This window comes from Hydra vulgaris, chromosome 08 (assembly GCF_038396675.1).
Source record: "Hydra vulgaris chromosome 08, alternate assembly HydraT2T_AEP".
NCBI classification, from domain to species: domain Eukaryota; kingdom Metazoa; phylum Cnidaria; class Hydrozoa; order Anthoathecata; family Hydridae; genus Hydra; species Hydra vulgaris.
Window position 1 is genome coordinate 8,001,567 of NC_088927.1, and position 20,714 is coordinate 8,022,280.

Genomic DNA, 20,714 nt, shown 5'->3' on the forward strand with positions numbered 1-20,714 from the left:
AAGTTTGTAATGGAACCAAATATTTTACTAAGTTTTTATATATGAGAAGATAAATAGTAAACCTCCATTTCTGCTTAGCCAAAGGCAATAAACAACCGAAAGTCGAAAGTAAACCAAAGTCGGTACTTGATAAATATAAATATATTTAAACACTGGCATAGAGACATGTTGCGAAGGAAGTGTTGTCTTTTCCCTCGAAACTCAAAGTTTCAGTTTTTTCTATTTAAATTTTAGCTGCGTTAGGCCCCCTTAATTTCTTTTTCAGCACCCCCTCTCCCCCCCGTCCTCTCTTTCTTAACCTTTCGTGGGCACTGTATATATCTATATATCTATCTATCTATCCATATATAATAATATATATAAATATATATATATATATTTATATATATATATATATATATATATATATATATATATATATATATATATATATATATATAGATATAGATATAGATATAGATATAGATATAGATATAGATATATATATAGATATATATAGATATATTTAGATATATATAGATTTATACAGATATATATATATATATATATATATATATATATATATATATATATATATATATATATATATATATATATTATTAAAATATTTTAAATGAGAAAATACAACTTTATAATGGAACTTGAAGTTTCATGCCATTCGGCAATCATCAGCCATATTATTGAAATATAAAATAAAAACCGTTATAAAAAATACAAATTTAGCGTTGCAACGGCATCTGACGTCAAGTGTACGTGATCCGATATTTGCTAATCGCCGGAATCAAAGTTAGAAAGTAAAAATTTTTTCCTATGCTTACAAGCAGAAACCAATTCACTTTTTTTATTTAGTAGTAAACCACTATCAAAATTCATAATAAAGTATTTTTCACTGATGCAAAGGTTACACTTTTTTGTAGGTGGATTATAAGATTGGCATCTTTTAATTATGTTCCACTTAATTAATTTATATTTATTTTTTATTATTTTAATTTTTCTTTTTACTATTTTTATAGAGACTTTATTATTTTTATCATTATTATTTATTTTTTTCATTACTGCATTTTTGTTATTACCATTATTATTATTTAGATAAGCAAGACATATTTACGTCTATATATATCTATATATATATATATATATCTATATCTATATCTATATATATATATATATATATATATATATATATATATATATATATATATATATATATATATATATATATATATATATACTATATATATATATATATATATATATATATATATATATATATATATATATATATATATATATATATATATATATATATATATATATATATATATATATATATATATATATATATATATATATATATATATATATATATATATATGTAAAAACTATTGAAGAATTATTTAACAACATTATTTTATTTAAATAATAATTAATAACATTTTTTCATATTACGGTTTAATAAATGCTTTCGAGTCTATTCCGTAAGTGCAAATTCCGAAACGCTCCTTCCGTAAGGAACTTTATGTTTTAAAGAATATATGTTTCGCATATATTTTTTCGAAATGATTTGTATCACAAGTTTTTTTCGCAAAGGGTTATTACGGAATAATTATTTTTTTTTGTTTTTGTTTAATGCGTTACCGAAGGTTAATTTGCGCAAGTACAACTTCCGCAATAGCAACTTGAAATACAGAAGATAAAAATGCGAAGTTTTCGTAAGTTTTTGTTTACGGCGAACAACCCAATTTAAACTCTTAAATATTTACTCTTAACAAATAACCGAAAAATAAAAAACAAATACACTCAGCTGATAATCCTTATAATCTTTTGCAACGAACGAATTCTCCACAAAGAATTTCTTTAGTAACAGGTCCGTAGCAACCGGGTGGGCAGTAGGGACATTTGCCCCCCACCACCATCACTAATTTTTCAAAAAAATAGTTTTGAAGAAATTAACTGAAAAAATGACTAAAAAAAAAAAAGACCTTTAAAACTATTTCGGGGTAGTACTGACCTCCCTCACCCCTCAGTCCCCCCTCCCCCAATATAATTTTTGTTCCTACGGCCCCGAGTAATTCTAAATCAAAAAATACATAAAATGTAGTAATGAAATCTTAAGTAAATAATAAATAAACATTAATCGCAATGACTTTAATAAATATAGAAAAAAAACTTAGCTATTTAATCCTCCAATATCTTCTTAACCACTTGTTTTATAACAAGCATGATCTGTCGATAACAAAACATCAGAAAGTAACTTTGCCTTTTAAATTTAACAATTTAAAACTTGTTTTTTTTTTGTTTGTTTATTTCGCCTTTTAATTACTTTTACAATTTAAAAGTTTATTAATAAAAACACTGGCGGGGCAAATAGAAGAAATTATTTTGTCTTATCACCGAACTTTTATGCGAATTTATTAAAAATTATTAATGTAAAAATAAATAATAATTAGTTTAAGAAATACTTCAAGAACAATATTCATGATAAGAGTAATAATCGAGTAAACAAGAAAAATCGAAAAAAAAAGTAAAAAAAAAATCAAAAATTAAATTAATTAAAGAGCACGTATTTACAAGAGCCACACTATATACGTATAATAAACAGAGTATTTATTGAAAAATATGAAAATAAAATATGTAACAATTTGTAATAAGTTAATTTCTAAATAAAGATCGAAAAATTAAAAACAAAAGAGTACTTAATTTACAAAAACCGTAGTATTTATGTATATTTTAAAACCGATTTGTATAAAAGTAAAATAAATAACAATTTATCAATAGTTAAAATAAAAAAAAAATATTTAAGAAATCAGATTAGATTTCAATAATAACTTTAAGATTAGAGGAAACACCATAACTGAATTAATTAAAAAAAAAAAAGATGATAAGTTCTGAGACATTTTATATAATTGAATTTTAGTTTAAATGAAGCATTTAAAATCGGATATGTTAAAATCAAAGTAGAACTGAAATATTTTAGCAGATAGTCCCATCTTTATTTTATATATGAACATTAAAACTTGGTTTAAGTTGATTTTATAAACGTTTAATGCGCCAAGTCAACGCAGAATAGGCTCGCATGGTGCATCTTTATCAGCTCCAAATAATATTCTACGCGCATGTTTTTGTTTGAAGTACATTTTTTCTAATTTTGTATGATTTTTGTTTGCCCATGCAATATTACAATAATCAAATAACAATAAATGATAGAAATATATAAACTTTTTAAAGATTTATTATTTAGAAATGGTTTAGCCCTATATATCATGGTCATATTTTTTGATATTTTTTTCTCAATGCTTTTTATATGATCACTCCAACGTAAATGTTCATCTAATATTACGCCGAAAAAGTTAACTGAAGTTTCTCTTTTAATTTTAGCGTTATTGATTACTAGACTTGGCAGTTTAATGGGAATATTTTCTAATTTACTTCATGAAATAAAATAAATTTGGTTTTATCCTCATTTAGAAACAGTTTATTACTTATAAATCATTCATTAACCCTACCCAACTCTTCGTTTGCTGTTTCAAAAGCTGTTTTAATATCTCTGTGGGAATAAATTTATATCATTTATATATACCAGGAATAATAAGGGTACTAAAGTAGAGCCCTGGGGGACACCACAAGTTAAGTTAAGGAACAAAAAGATAATGCACCTTCTAGTAAAGAAAAAAGATAAAAATAGAGAAGAAATTAAACTACAAAAATAAAAAAAATTCGGCTTGAAATAATTTATTAAATTTAAATGCAAGCGCGTGGATATTGTTAGAGGAAGCAGAATAAGCAGTTTGCAATACAGAAGAGCCATTAAAGGCAAAGGTGCTCCTTTCTTAGATAAATTTTCATTGTATAATCTTAGATGTCGAATGTGACAAAAACACTTTTTTTCAAAACAAAGGTAGAAGGAAGCAAACGAATAAACTAATCATTGGTGGAGTTATTGTCATTTCTTATTGTCATTCAAGTAAATTTAACTTTAAACAAACACCCAGCTGGCATTTTTACGTTCAAAAAAACGTTGTAAAGACGTCCAATCTGAACAAATAATGGTTTTTTATATATATGGTTATCTATGTTTATATATGCTTATATATGCTAATATATGTTTGTTTATTATTAACTTAAGTTGCTAATAAACAAATAATAGTTTGTTTAGAAATTAAGTGAGCAAATTATAATTTGCTTATTAACTACTTAAGTTGTTCCCAGTGGGAAACGTTAGTGAATTTTTCCATCCCCTTCCCTATAGAAAGAAAAGCCCTACTCGGTGTTGTTTAATTTGACATTTAATTGAAAATTTTCTTATATCTTTTTTTAAGATTATCGATATAAAAGACGTCTTTTCTACGTTTTTATTAAGACGTGCAACCGTCTAGCGTTTTTTCGACCTCTTTTTTAACGACGTCTTTTTAAAAGACGCCTTTTCCACGTCTTAATTTAGGCTAATTATAAAAAGATATAACAAGTCATAAAAAAGACATCTTTTATTCGTCTAAAGATATCTTTTTTCCCACTGGGTATAAGTCACAAAAAAAAGTTACCATATTTTTAGTTACGTTTTAATTTACCGTAGTTTATAATAATCGACGGAAAATAAAATGTAGCCAAACTAAAAATATTTTTTATGGCAACCGGCTCATCGGAAAACTCGCGGTATCCAATTGGTCCAGTCCAAGCGTGGTAGCGGTTGTCTTGATAAGATCAAAAGTAGTAATCAACGGTAATTACATAAATAGAACTTTTCTGTTTTAAATAGTAGAATATATTAATCACAATACTTTACATAAAAATATCTTTTTATATATTGGAAAGGTGAGGCAGTTGTCATTTTGAAAATTATTTGTATAAAAGTATTTACACGTGACGCAAATGTATTCTATTGTTTTTCTTAATTTATTTATAACAATTGACATCGCAAATATCTTGACTTTTAAACAATCAGTTAAACGTCCATCTTTTAATACTTCAGAAACTTGATATCTTACTTTTTATTCAAAGTTAAAGACGTACGCTTTAAATAAGTTCGGGTGTTGAAAAAAAGTTTTACTAATATATTTTTCTTTCCTTTTTTACTTGTGAAGAAGAAAAACTGGTCTATCATCTCGTTCGGTTAAATATAGGTAATTTTTAGATTTTAAATACTTTGAGTTTTATTTTTTAGAATAATTGAATTTCGTTTTCAAATTTAATAGATATATTGTTTTTAGTTTGTTAGCCTAATTGTTTTTTATTGTTGATGTGAATCACTTGAAAGAAAACCACTCTTCCAACTTGGTAAAGCGGACTCAGTTTCCACTCAAATAAAAATACCAATAAAGGTATATATAAATTTATGCTTCAAAGAATAAGAAATATCTCGTTTAATCGACACTTCTAGCGATAAGCATATTCAACATAAAATCAAATAAAACTTGAAATACTCTACATAATCTTCGGCTTTATTTATAATTTTCATAAATAAAACATCTAGAAGCTATAGAAATGTTTCATTTAATTTTATTTTTATTGATAAGCGGTTTGGGCATTTTTAAAGGAAGATTAATGCATGTCTTACTTTATGAAGGAGAGTAAAGCTAGTAGACTTTTTTCTAATTCAGAGATAATTTAGTTGCTTTGGAAACACATGTGTGTCCATAACTTTTAATTATTTTAGTAATAAAAATCTTTTTAAAATTCCTCTGCAATCTAAAACACACTATATCCTCGCACTCGGAAAGTCGCGTGGTTATGCAAAATTTTATTAGCGCAAATTGTCACCATCTTAAATGGGGGAAACAAATGATTAGTTGAGTTGATAAAACGGGAGAATTCGAACGCCAAGTTAACGCCGCAGAAAGGTATATAAACCAAATTACAATCCTTTGAATTAACCTTTGTCCAACAAGTTCCTTGCAAATACTTGGAAAGATGACCCAACTGAATGACCATAAGTTCAATACCATGATATTTATTATTATTTAATAAAAAAACCTATCAGATCTATTAGATCGTTACGTACAAGGCTTTCTTTTTATTTTATTTCTACTTATGAACTTTTAATGGCACGTTAATCTCATGTGAAACTTATTGCAGTCTGCAATAATTTTCACGTGAGATTGACTGCAGTCTTCTACTTGCTCCTGTCATTATTTTAATTTTTTTTATGTTATTTATAAATGTATACATAAAAATAAACTTGTATTTATTAAGTTAATAAAGTTAATTGTATGTATAATAAATAGTGACGAAATAAATTACAAAATAAAAAAAATAAAAAATTTTCTACAATATTTTCTCTTGAGCCTATAGATGATTAAAAATCTTTAGATGCTTAAAAATATTTTCCCTCTGGCAAGATGCAGGAAATTTTTCACATAACATTGAGCTCTGGTTTTTTTGTTTAGAAAACACAAGTTGTTTGACTTTCAAAACAACAAAACCATCTTAGACACCAGAGTTGACTTAAAACAACAAAATTATCTTGCGAAATATTTTCCGCCAACGAAAATGGTAGCTGTTCGTGTCAAAGATGATGTCGTATTTCCAACTGCGAGGATAAATTCTAAAATACTCTAATTTTTAAATACAGGAACTTCTAAAATCATAAACTACAGAACTTTTATCAAATGTTCAAGAGCTTTTCAAAATGAAATAATGCTTCACCATGATTCTTAACAATCATACAAACAACAGTAGTAGTAGTAGTAGTAGTAGTAGTAGTAGTAGTAGTAGTAGTAGTAGTAGTAGTAGTAGTAGTAGTAGTAGTAGTAGTAGTAGTAGTAGTAGTAGTAGTAGTAGTAGTAGTAGTAGTAGTAGTAGTAGTAATAGTAGTAGTAGTAGTAGTAGTAGTAGTAGTAGTAGTAGTAGTAGCAGTAGTTGTAGTAGTAATATGCTCGTAAAAGCAATAATTAATAAATTATACATTTAAAACTTACAAGAAACTTGTATTATTTTTTAGCACCACTTCATGTCAAAATTGGAATCAAATCAGGAACGTTGTCATGAATTTTTTAAAGGTAACTTTTCATTTACACGTCGAATTTTTTTTCTAAGTTTCAATAATTACATTATTTATTTAACATATAGTGTATATCGTAAAAATTTTGTTAAGGAAAATTAAAAAAATTTAAAAGCATTAAAATATTAGCAATAGTATTTATATAGAAAACTGAAAATTAACATTTAGGGGTCATATTAGACTTTCTTTATATGCAGCATATCATTAAAAAAATTTATTGACAAGTATTTATTTGAATGTATACAAAATTAGTATGATGGTTTAATTATTTAACATTTAACATTAACTTTTATAGCATTATAAAAACTTTCAAAAGTTATTCTTTTTCAAAGCAATACAAATAAATAAGCTATATAATTAGAATAAATAAATAAGCTATATAATCTTTTTACAATTTTGTAAACCAATCTTTCAAAAGGAGAAGACTTTTTGTCATTAAACTGTGGAAGCTTTGATCTTTTTTTTCATTAAACTTCTCAGAACAAAACACTTCCTAGTGGGATTAGACTTGGATTTAAGAAACCTTGTCGAAATAGTTTATGTTTGTGGTCTTGGTGGAAACAACTTAATTCAAGAATTTTTTAAGCTTCTTGTTCCTGCACTCCAAAGCTTCCAAATAAAACATTTCAATCGCGGGTTTTTTGCATTTGTCCCATGATAACTGTCGATAACTTTTTTGTGCATAGATTAAGACTTCTAATACCGGTGGTTATGCTTTAAAAAAATGTTAGGCAGTGTTTTAATACCAAAATTATATTAGATCAAGTTTGATCTTCTTTTCAGAAGTCAGAACACAAATGCACTTCCTCTACACCTAGCACTTCCAAATTTTTTTATAGTCGTTGTAATTGATTTGAATAAAGAAATACATATGTACAGGCCCGCCACACGTAGGAGTATTTGACGATTTTAGCTGGCCAAAATTATTTCCCTCTTTTTAACAGCTAAAAACTTTACCATATGACGAGAAATTGTGAATTAAATGTTTTTTGTACAAATCCAAGCCAGTGGCGTTCAATATAGGGGAAAGATGGGTACTTTAGGGATTACATTTTATTTTATTCAATAGGGTTTGAGGAAATAAAAGATATATTATTTTTCAAACTTTATTATGGTAAATAACATACTATATTTTGATATTTACTTAGATTCCACTTCGTCATTGTCAGAATATTCTTCATTTTCGTTGTTTTCAGTGTCGGAATCTTGGACTTCTCCAGGAAGAAGCAATTCCACAGCTTCTTTTGAAAAAGGCTTTGTAAGTTTGTGTTTCTTTTTCCCAATGCTGGACAACAGAGGGTCGGATGTTAAAAATAACCTATTGATGATATCTTGGTTACAATCTTTTCTAGAAAATTCTCTAGCATAGCTAAGTCTGTACTCCCAGAAATGTTTGTTTCTGGCTTCGGCAGCCTCTTCCGACAATTGTCCAATTGGCAAAAGCGCATTCTCTACTATATCAGGACCATGTACTAAAACTTTATGCAGAGTTGGAGTCATTGGACACCAGGGGTATAGTTCAACATAAAGCTTTGCAGTATCCAAAGTATACTGTCTGAACTTTTCTACATCAATCTAGTGGCCACTGGAAATTACTTCTAGGATAATTTTCATTCTGGAAATTAAACGGAAGTCTACTCCAGTGATATCTGCAGATGTTTCCGGGTCGTTGAAGAATCTCCTGCTTGTGTTGCCGTTATTGGTATTCCCAAATCCAACCTTAGGTATGTCGACAAGAATGCCCATTTTGCTCTTGAATTCATCTTGGATTTTCTTTTTCCTGTCTGAGATGAGTCTCTTCTCATCTTCATTCAGCCTTTTCTGCTATTTTTTTACAGGCAATTTATATGATAGGTGAAGGAGACTTTCAAAACACCGTATTCTAGCATGCAGAATGGATTGTCCAAATTTGTAGCTGCTTTGATTGTCAACACATGTTCTGTCCAAATCATTAAATTGTCTTGATGTTGCTCCACAAATATAACATCGCATGGTCGATTTCGTGGTGGTTGCTGCGTTACAGACTTTTCCGTCAATCATAGTTAACATCATCACATGTTCTACTGCTATGTCTTGAAGTTGAGTTGGTTTCAAGCCTGCAATTTTGTTTTCCATGTAAGCAATTTCTTCAGCTATTACATCAGCAGTTTCTTTTATGAACCTAATTCGAATTGGTCTGCAAAACCTTGGAGACGATGGTGTAGGGTTTTGCCAGATAACCTTTTTATTTACTCCACAAGTTAGCTGTAATGGAACCATTGAGCATTGAAATATACTGGCATCAGAATTAGAGTCATCCTCAAACTTTTGATTAAACTGTATCTGCTGGGAGCCATCACAACCCCATTTCGTAGATAATTTCATATGTTTACGCCCACTTTCCGTTAGAGTCTTGATAACTTCTCTTATATACAACACCAATCTTTCGGCAGTATGGTTTAACAGACTTTGTAAGTCTACTTCAGCTAACCTTTCTGTGACTGTGAACGAATCAGGATCAGGATAGCATGTTTTTTTTTCTTCGACCAAAATACTGTAGCAGGGCCATTGCTTCTTGTCACTTGTACGTACGATTTCATATTGAGATTTTGTTAGGCCTGCGTCAGTAAATATTAAAAGAGCCTCTAACGGTGTCAATGATTTTTTTGTAGGTTCAAGACTGCTGCGATAGGCTTTTTTATACTTTCCCGCTCGTTTGGGAGATGTTTTAAGATCTTTAAGGACGGTTGCAGCACTTCTTTTGCCACTTGTTGTCAAACAAGTTTCAGCTGCAAAAACAATAGTTTCTGGTTCCACATCTTTCCTGAGCTGTTCTGTTTTTCTCCTCTTTGAACGTTCACTAGAATGGACAAAACTTTTTCTTGGTTGTCCTGCTGATGATGGAGTGGATGGGGTACCCGGTATTTGGAAACTCCCTTGCAGCCAAGGGCCATGCTTCTTAATAAATATTTCATGAGTTCTGAATGAAGACGACCACATTTTTCTAAAAATAGCTTTCAACCTCGACATTTGACGCTTGTATACTGTTTTTAGTTCTTCGGTATATTGATTTCTTGATAACAAATTTTGATCAGCTAAGTCCATTTTTTCATTGAAATTTGGAGCCTCCTGCTGCTAAATACTGTTGTAGAAATCCAAACGAGAGATTGTTTGAATTCCTGATGACCCATCTAGAAAAAAAAATTAAGTTGAAAAATTCATCTTGGACCTTGATGTGCTTAGAACATGATTAAAATTTAGATGGCATCAACAGGAAGTTGAAATTAAAATTTTTAAATAGCTAGTGGTATAAACTCATAGAAAAACGAAAAAAACTAAGAGGGTTTCAATGCGCACTACAACTTTTTAACTTTTAAAGTCAAAATTTACTTTAAAATTCGTTAAAAAAATGCTAAGTTTCATGGTACATAACTTTTGTGGTAATTATTATTTCAAAACGGTAGTAAGAGTAAATAATGTACATACCTATCATAGATTCATCCATGATATAACACTGTAAAACTTCTGTTGTAAACACTTGTACACAGCTTCAATAAACACCACTAAAATCGCTCGTAAATAAAATGAACCACGCAGATATAGATCGGATATTTAACAAGACTGTGTAGTTCCAATTACTACTTTTATAACCAAACCATTAATTGCTCATTAAGCGACCATTATCGAGAGATAATAAGGGTAGGTAATTAAGTGGGTACGGCCACTTTTAATAATTCCAATTTTGGCCAGCTAAAATCGTCAAATACTCCTACGTGCGCCGTGAATCTGAATGACGCCTGGGATCAAAATTTTGCTAGCGTTCCATCATATTCCATTATTGCACTAAGGATTACCAGTGTTGAATTCATTGATTCTTGGGAACTTTAAGAATTCAAGCCCTAGGGGACCTCTACAGTCAAGAAAGCTTCTAATTTTTTAAATAAACTAATAACAAAATAAAAAACACACATATAACTAGGAAATTAGTAAGTCAATTTTTACCCATTGTAGATCTTGCGCTTTTTTCACTAGACCAAGCATACTGAAAGATCGCTCTCCTTCGGCAACAGAAGCAGGAATCGTAGTTCCTTTCTGGTAGATCTCATTTAACAGTTTTATCTAAGTAAAAACTTCTTTCAGACCGAAAAGATTGGCGCACTTCAGAGAATCCAAAAGAAGAATCTCTCAAATAAGTTTTTTCATCCACATTGTTCACTTATATTTGCAATCTATATTTTTTTAATATAAAAGTATGAAAAGCGGTATCGAATACGTTCACCACAAACTGCTTCTCTTAATTTTCCTAGAAATGAACTTTGTTCTTGGCTTCTTCCAAAAAAGGTGTTTCTTTTTTTTGTCCTCTTTTAAGAAAAGTCTGATTAAAAGACATAACTTGCAAGATTGAAGGCAAACAAATGTGCTTCACTAATAAATTTGAGCCAAGATGATCCAAGTCTGATGAGATCCTTAACAAGAGTCTTTGTAAGCATCTCGTTAACTAAGGAGTTTTCTCATTAATCGGAAACACTGACATGGCTTATTGTTTAAAGAGCTGTTAACAAAAAAGTTGTAACGATAATAAATTCAAATGGCTGAATCCATTTCTCCAGAGATTATTAGATTAGCAGTTAGATTAAAGTCACAATTTTTTCAAAACAGCTTTTGCAATAATATAAGAGTTTCACTGGGTTGCTTAACCAACGGCTTCACAGCCTCAAAGCGTGTACTCCAATCGGGATTGCAAGGTTTGATAAAGAGACAACTTAATTGTCTCTGTAAAGTTTTTCTTTCGAATAGGGCTTCCAATAAAAAGATTATAAAGTAATTAAACCCGACTAAAATAGTTCTTCAATTAAAAAGAAGATTCAGCGGGATAAATACCAGCAGTATTAAGATTACGAGCTTGAGGATTCTTTATAAGTCTGATGGCTTGTACTCCTTTGTACAAAATAGTTTATTTTAGCTCTGTTGTCATACCCTTGACCTCGGCATTTCTTTAAACTAATATCATTTTGATCCAAGACGTCTATAATTAACTTAAGAATGTCCGCACATTCTTTTTTCTTTTTTTGAGATTTTTTACCTTGAGAACTACCCATCTTTTATCAACACCATAGTAGATAAATCTAAAAACAAAGGTGATTTGCTCAGTATGAGAGATGTCAGGAGGTCCATCAACGAGAATGGAATAGTAAACGGCCGCATTCACCTCTTTAATAATAATACCAAGGAAGATTATTTTACACTCTTTGATAAACTCAATTTGAGAACTCTAACCAAAATGATGGGCTTTTTCTTTCAACTTCTTGTTCGAAGCGGGAAATCTCTTCTTGGTGTAAATGAATATTTTTGTTGTGCTTTGCAAGTAGCTCTAGCGCGGCAAAAAATTGTTTTATTATTATCAGCAATCATTTTTGATGAGCATGAGACAAGGATTATAATTATACACATCAATCACAACTTTTTGTTTAGTTGTAATAACGTTCATAAACCTCCCAGTGGGCACGGGACCTAAGAAAGACGTCTTTGGAATGTTTAAAAGACGTCCTAAACGTTCAAAAAACAACTTTGATACGTCTCATAAGCGCTATGCATTGAAACTAAGGTTGCGAGATGGTAAGAAAAGAGTTACATCTAAGATGCACCGTAGATGTTCACGTCATCTTGCTGCCTCATCTCATATTGACTTTTCAAGACTTGAATTGATTCTACACTAAATTACCAAACTTTCTAAAACTATTTTCCACTCATAGTAATGGTCTTGATATTTGGGATTATTTTTGTGGCTTTTTACTTTGTCAGGTAGCTTTTTCTAGTTTCCATTAATACAACCATTCCAACTTAAAAGATGCAAGTGATTACCAGTTCCACAAGTTTGCTTGCTTCCAAAATGTGTGCCTAAAAAGCAAAGAAGTAATTTGAACTTGCACTCCCTACGAGGCAATTTCAACTCATCTTTTTTCGATTGCAAGATATTTTGTGAAAAGCCGATTTAGGAAACATATTCTTATTTTTTTTTTCTTCTTATTTTTTTTCTTCTTATTTTTTTTTTTATTCTTATTTTTTTTCTTCTTATTTTTTTTTTATTCTTATTTTTTTTCTTCTTATTTTTTTTTTCTTCTTATTTTTTTTATTCTTATTTTTTTTTTATTCTTATTTTTTTTATTCTTATTTTTTTTTTATTCTTATTTTTTTTCTTCTTATTTTTTTTTTATTCTTATTTTTTTTCTTCTTATTTTTTTTTTATTCTTATTTTTTTTCTTCTTATTTTTTTTTTATTCTTATTTTTTTTTTCTTGCGCTTAATCACATATTATTATACAGGTTTCTTGGAAAAAGTGTAGTATTTCGAGGAAGTCTTTTTAGAACTACTGCATCGCGTTTTACTCAAGACAAATTTTCAGCCCACGAAGCAGGATTGTTGGTGGTAAATGGCCCATTCATTGACATTGCCTAATAATTTAAATAAAAAACTAAATAATCTTTATTTTTTGACTTAACAACACTTGTTAAAAAAAATCCTCATAAAACAAAAAGGTTACCAAAGATTTCTTTTTGGCAATGGAAATGATGACGCAATGATTCTTCTGAGCTCAACAAGATTTTATTAGACTCATTTGCAATGCCATCCTACATAAAATAATGTTATAGCTTTTAAATGTCTTGATTTGTATAAGGATATTATATTGGGGGAGCCATATTTAAAAAAGAAGGTCGCGAAAGGATGAATAAACTTTCTCAACAGCTAAAAGTTGTTGAGCTATTGCCTTTTCCACCTTTTATTTATTTTGTTTTACGCAATCTTCAAGAGTACGTTTTTTTTTCTTTTGCTGTATCTTATTTGCACGGTTTTTTTTTTGAGAGCCAGAATGTTTTTTCTTGAAACTCAACATTTTTTGTTTTGTATGTAGCCAAGAAACTATAACCAATCAAAAACTTTTTTAATACTCTTTTATTAAAAAAAGAGCCTAATATTTAAAAGTTTCTCACTCTGAATACTCCAAAAAGAAAAATTTAATTATCGAACTTGAATGTAAAAACTTTTAAAGCTATTTTTACGATATATTATATAAATCTTATATTTATATATCTTATATATATATAAGATATATATATATATATATATATATAAGATATATATATATATATAAGATATATATATATATATAATAATATATATATATATATTTTATGGCCGGATTAGGCCTTTTTAGTGCCCAAAGCATAAACCCACATCGATGCCCCCTTCTGCCCGGGGCCACAAGTTTTTCGCTGACTGTGACCGCTGGTATGTTCAATATTATGCAAAGAAAACAGTTGTTAACAAATATGTTTGTAGTTTGTACTACTATCACTTATACAAAACCTACAATATAGTATTTCTGTATTAAAATTAATAGTTAATAAATTTTGAAATAATAATAGACAAACTGTATTTTTTATTAGATGAAAAAATCAAAAAGATTTTGTCATTTACATTTTAAAGGTTTTTTTTCTAAATTTACATCAACAAAAATCTTTGAGTATATCGTCAAAGTTAATTTTGCGCAACATATCTGCCTCAATCATAAGCAGAGATAAGGAATCGAGCCTTTTTTGTTTAATTGTTGATCCATTTGGACTTTTTGTACGTTTCAACTGAGAAAAAGAACGCTCAGTTGAACAGTTAGCAACCATTAATGTTAAAAATATGCGGAAGGCAATTTCAACATTTGGAAAGGCACACTCAATATTGTCTCTAACTATTATTTGGTATAATTCTCCATGATTGATTGATTAATTTTACAATTTTCATTTTTATCATCTGCATCTTTATCATCATCTTCAGCAGAGTGAAGAGGGTTACACTTACAACAATTTTCATTATCAAGCTCTATTGCAGTGTCTGGATTTGCAGAACAGCCTATAGTAGACTTATCAAGAGGGCCGATAGTGTCAGTAAAATCCTTTTTTGCTGTTGCTGATCTAAAACTAAATAACTTGTTAATTTTCTGCTCGTAGTATTCACAACAGAAAGAGTGCGCTCTTTTTCTTTAGCTTGTGCACCAAATAACTGAACACGTTTCATTTTGGGATATGAAATTGAAAAAAGTATGCGAAAAGATGTAAATAAAAATGATTAAATGATATAAAACGAAAATGTAAACTACATAAAAATTAAAAAATTATGCAAAATAAGGCTAAAAAACAACAAACTTAAGGTGTAAGCTCCTATAAATAATTCCTTAATATCAGAATCAATAAAAATGTAAAAATAAATGATAAAACAGCTTTAATAATAGTTTCACGTTGTTAATAAAAAAATATCCTCAAGTAAAGTCGTTATAGCGCACAAAAAAAGTCGTTAAAGCCCGAAAAAAGTTATTAGTTTAAAAAAAAGCTAAATAGAAAAACCGGCTCATTCATGGCTTAATTTTTAGGCATTCAAGATTTTACCAAACTTGAATGTGAATTTTTATTATAATATATTTCTTCATTTTCATAGCACTTGTTCTATTTTTAATTGTTTCTGGACTTAAATTTGTTTAAAAAAAATATTTCTTGAGGACTTGTGGGTGCCCCCAAAGGCTTGGTGCTCAAGACAAACACCTTGTTTTCCTAATGGTTAATCCAGGCCTGATATATATATATATATATATATATATATATATATATATATATATATATATATATATATATATATATATATATATATATATATATATATATATATATATATATATATATATATATATATATATATATATATATATATATATATATTTATATATATATATTTATATATATACAGAGGCGAAGAAAGATTTTTTTGGTGTTCGAGATAGGTAACTTCCAGATATGGAGCAAACTCCAAACATTGATATGTTTATACTTATGTCAAATAATGAGGGTTTGCAAAAAATTGCGATGATTGGAGACTGGGAACAAAAAAGCCCTACAATTTTCGCCCCCCCTCCCTGCCTCAAACGTGAGAGCAACAAGTTGATGAAGTATATTTTGTACTCTTCTTAACTATACTTATATTCATCGATAAATTTTAGATTTCATTTTTGAAATATTTTAGCGTTCAAAAATTATGACCATATAAAATTTTAACCCCCCTCAATTTGAGGGGGTCGCAAATTTTATATGGTAATAATTTTTAAACGCTAATAGATAGTGCTATGAAACTTAAAATTTATCGATGAATATAAGTTTAGTTAAGAATAGTACAAAAAATACTTCATCAACTTGTTGCTCTCACGTTTTGGGCAGGAGGGCTAAAATATTAGGGCTTTTTTGTTTCCAGCCTCCAATCATCGCAATTTTTCGCAAACCCTCATTATTTGACATAAGTATAAACATATAAATGTTTGGAGTTTGCTCCATGTCTGGAAGTTACCTATCTCGAACACCAAAAAATTCTTTCTACGCCTCTGTATACATATATATATATATGTTCTTAAAGAACAGAGCAATAATAAATTAGTAAAAAACACTTATCTAACTTTTTCCTCAATTTAAAGTTTCACCATTGCTGGATCATTAGGAAGAGTTCTCTGATTACTCTTCCTGATGATCTAGCAATGGTGAAACTTCAAGTTAAAGAAAAAGTTAGATAAGTGTCTTTTACAAATTTATTTATATATATATATATATATATATATATATATATATATATATATATATATATATATATATATATATATATATATATATATATATATATATATATATATATATATATATATATATATATATATATATGTATATATATATATATATATATAAGTTATAGAAGAATATAAATAAAAGTATGTTATAGCATTTATCATATGTCAGGAAATCAGAAAATATAACTTCAGTTGTCGTGAAAATCCTTTTTAGAAAATCCTTTTTAAACTTTGTTGACTTTTTTCAACTCAGTTAAAATAAAATCAACTAACTTTTTTGACATGTTTTTACTTGTTTACTTGTTTTAGCTTGTTTGCATGATGCAACTTGCATCAAAATAAAGTATAGTTTACAAAATATATATCTATAAAAAAAAAACATAAAAATATCAAAATTTTAAAATACGCATTAGTAGGAAATATTTTATCTTAATATGTTATTAAAATAAATGTCATAGATTAAATTAAATTTTTTTTTGTTTTAAGTTTTAAGTACTTTTAAATGTATTCTCTTGAGTAAGAATAATTAATTTCTGTTTTACGAAGTATAGTCATTTCAAGAACTTTATATTAAGTTTAGTTTATTAGTTTTATATTTTATAAAGATATAAAGTTGTTATAGTATTTTTACATCAAACTTTGATTTAAACTATTTTTTTTAACTAATATAATTTTATTGTATTTTACATTTTTAAAAAATAACGCGTTGCATTTGAAAAACTTCAATCATTAACTAGAATGATATTACCGTATATTAGGATAATATAATGATTATTCATAATAGTAATTATACGTTCAATATTAGGTGTTCAACGCGACAAACTTCTTCACGAAATTCATCGTCATTTTTCACAAGGCACACGAAAGTCGGCTTTAGTACTATATGGAATGTCAGGTGTTGGAAAGACAAAAATTGCCAAAAAATACTGCGAAATTTATTCTGACTTCTATAAAAACATTGTCTGGATAGACGCAGCATTTGGAAAATTACAAACTTCTATAAGAAATCGTTGTCAAATGTTAGGATTTATTGTTCATGATTGGATAGGTGAATATTTTAATATAGAAGTAACTGTTGAAAAAATTCACAACTATTACATCAATGAAAAAACTTTGTACATTTTTGACAATGTTGACGATGAAAGTGTTAAAGGTTTGAAAATGTACATTTCAAGGAAAGCAAACTCATATACTTTAATTACCTCGCAATGGAGAACGTGGTCGAACAATGTAGATAAAATGTTTGTCGATGTTTTTTCTTCTGAAGATGCATTCACTTATGTGAAAAATAATGTTAAAGAATACGCCGATGAAAACATAAAAAACTTAATTAAAGAACTTGGTTATCATCCATTTGCTATAACTCAGGCAATAAAATATATTAATATACATAACGTATCGATAGAAAAATATATAGATCGATATAGACAAAAACCCTTAGAAATATTAGACACTGATAACTTTCCTTCTGAAGATGAATCAAAGTCTGCAATAAAAGCAATCAATTTAGTTTTGTTCAAATTAAAACAAACTAAACTTATTCCATTAGAAATACTTAACTGTTTATCTCATTGCGATGGTACAAATATAAGTAAAGAAATTATAATCCAAATCTTAAATCAAATGAAAATAAAAGAAGAACATTTAATAGATGAAATCGTTGGGTTACTAATGAGTTATTCGTTAATAAATTGTTTCGATGATAACAAATATTCAATGCACGAACTGACACAGTTGACGTGTAAATATTTTCAAAATATAAATTCAAGTACAAATACGTATCTTGATCTAATAGAAAATTATTTTAAATTTGAGTTGAACCAAATGAAGGATCACGTGGAATTCGGAAATCATTTCGTATTTCATTTTCTCTATATGTTTCGTATTAACGGAAAAAAAATGTCAAAAACCTTCCATCATATGACAACTTCTATTTACAAGTTATTAGTATGTAAAGGTTTATTTGATGAAACAATCGAAATATTAAAAGCTATTCAAAGTTTTAATACAGAAACTTATGGTGAAAATAATAAACTCACGCTTGATACAAAACATAATATCGCAAACTGTTTGAAGGATATGGGAAAATATAACGAAGCTTTAGAAATTTATTATTCTGTTGAGAAAATACGAACTGAAATTTTAGGTATCAACCATCCACATACAATAACAACAAAACATTGTATCGCAATCTGTTTGAAGAATATGGGAAAATATAACGAAGCTTTAGAAATTTATTATTCTGTTGAAAAAATACAAACTGAAATTTTAGGTATCAACCATCCAGATACAATAAGAACAAAACATAGTATCGCAATCTGTTTGAAGAATATGGGAAAATATAACGAAGCTTTAGAAATTTATTATTCTGTTGAGAAAATACAAACTGAAATTTTAGGTATCAACCATCCAGATACAATAGGAACAAAACGTAATATCGCAATCTGTTTGCACGATATGGGAAAATATAACGAAGCTTTAGAAATTTATTATTCTGTTGAGAAAATACGAACTGAAATTTTAGGTATCAACCATCCACATACAATAACAACAAAACATTGTATCGCAATCTGTTTGAAGAATATGGGAAAATATAACGAAGCTTTAGAAATTTATTATTCTGTTGAGAAAATACAAACTGAAATTTTAGGTATCAACCATCCAGATACAATAGGAACAAAACATAGTATCGCAATCTGTTTGCACGATATGGGAAAATATAACGAAGCTTTAGAAATTTATTATTCTGTTGAGAAAATACAAACTGAAATTTTAGGTATCAACCATCCAGATACAATAGGAACAAAACGTAATATCGCAATCTGTTTGCACGATATGGGAAAATATAACGAAGCTTTAGAAATTTATTATTCTGTTGAGAAAATACGAACTGAAATTTTAGGTATCAACCATCCACATACAATAACAACAAAACATTGTATCGCAATCTGTTTGAAGAATATGGGAAAATATAACGAAGCTTTAGAAATTTATTATTCTGTTGAGAAAATACAAACTGAAATTTTAGGTATCAACCATCCAGATACAATAGGAACAAAACATAATATCGCAATCTGTTTGAAGAATATGGGAAAATATAACGAAGCTTTAGAAATTTATTATTCTGTTGAGAAAATACAAACTGAAATTTTAGGTATCAACCATCCAGATACAATAAGAACAAAACGTAATATCGCAATCTGTTTAACAAAACAGAAAATAAGTTGTTTAATTAGTTAAATGTAACTTTATTTTACATTTATATTTATAAGTTTTTTTAATCTGCTGATAAAAAGGCGAATCTTCATTTAATATTAAGAGAGCGCCGTAAAGTATTTTTTTAAATTGAATTAAATAATTTAATTTATATTAGCGTTTCAGTTTTCAAGTAAGTAGATTTTTTAAATTTAGTTTTTTTATTTTTTAATTTATATTAGCGCATTTTCAAGTAAATAGAGAAAGTTTGTATCAGTTATTAATGATAAATATATGCTTAAATTCTATAAATTGTATGTATTTTAAATGAAAGATTAAAACTGTTTTATGGTTTAAAATTAATTAATTTAATGCAGTTTAAGTATTTCTTAATTATGGTTATGTTTTGCTTCATAAGGTTTTGTTAACATATATATATATATATATATATATATATATATATATATATATATATATATATATATATATATATATATATATATATATACATATATATATATATATATATATATATATATATATATATATATATATATATATATATATATATATATATATATATATATATATATATATATATATATGTATATATAAAAACGTTTCAAGTCTAATTTATAGATGAACCAATAAAAATTGTTCCCTAAGGAATTAAAAAATGTATTATTTATGTAAGAAATAAAACGATATAAGAATTTTCGGTTCTCATGATAACAATTTACTTTATAAATATATTATGTTCTCTATGTTTCGTATGAAAAAAACATATTAGTATTTGCCGTTATGTTTTTTATACAAATTATACATTGAACATAACGGGTAGTTACCGTTATGTTCAATGTGTAATCTGTATGAAAAAACAAAAGGGTTTTG

The 20,714-nt window shown here is 27.8% G+C and overlaps 1 protein-coding gene across 1 annotated transcript; it reads left to right on the forward strand.

Moving 5' to 3' along the window:
* Nucleotides 1–4,940: 4,940 nt before the first annotated feature.
* On the forward strand, nt 4,941–19,938 carry LOC136083588 (uncharacterized). The gene is made up of 3 exons (XM_065803004.1): nt 4,941–5,120; nt 6,938–6,995; nt 17,434–19,938. Exons 2-3 carry the CDS (start codon nt 6,947–6,949, stop codon nt 19,866–19,868), a joined length of 2,484 nt encoding a protein of 827 aa, XP_065659076.1. The 5' UTR covers nt 4,941–5,120; nt 6,938–6,946; the 3' UTR covers nt 19,869–19,938.
* Nucleotides 19,939–20,714: the final 776 nt, after the last annotated feature.

What these genes read in the sequence shown, in the direction of transcription:
- LOC136083588 (XM_065803004.1), top strand. Translation starts at nt 6,947, where the DNA reads ATGTCAAAATTGGAATCAAATCAGGAACGTTGTCATGAATTTTTTAAA. An exon ending in TTGTCATGAATTTTTTAAAG is followed by an intron (nt 6,996 to 17,433) that starts GTAACTTTTCAT and finishes GTTCAATATTAG; the next exon opens with GTGTTCAACGCGACAAACTT.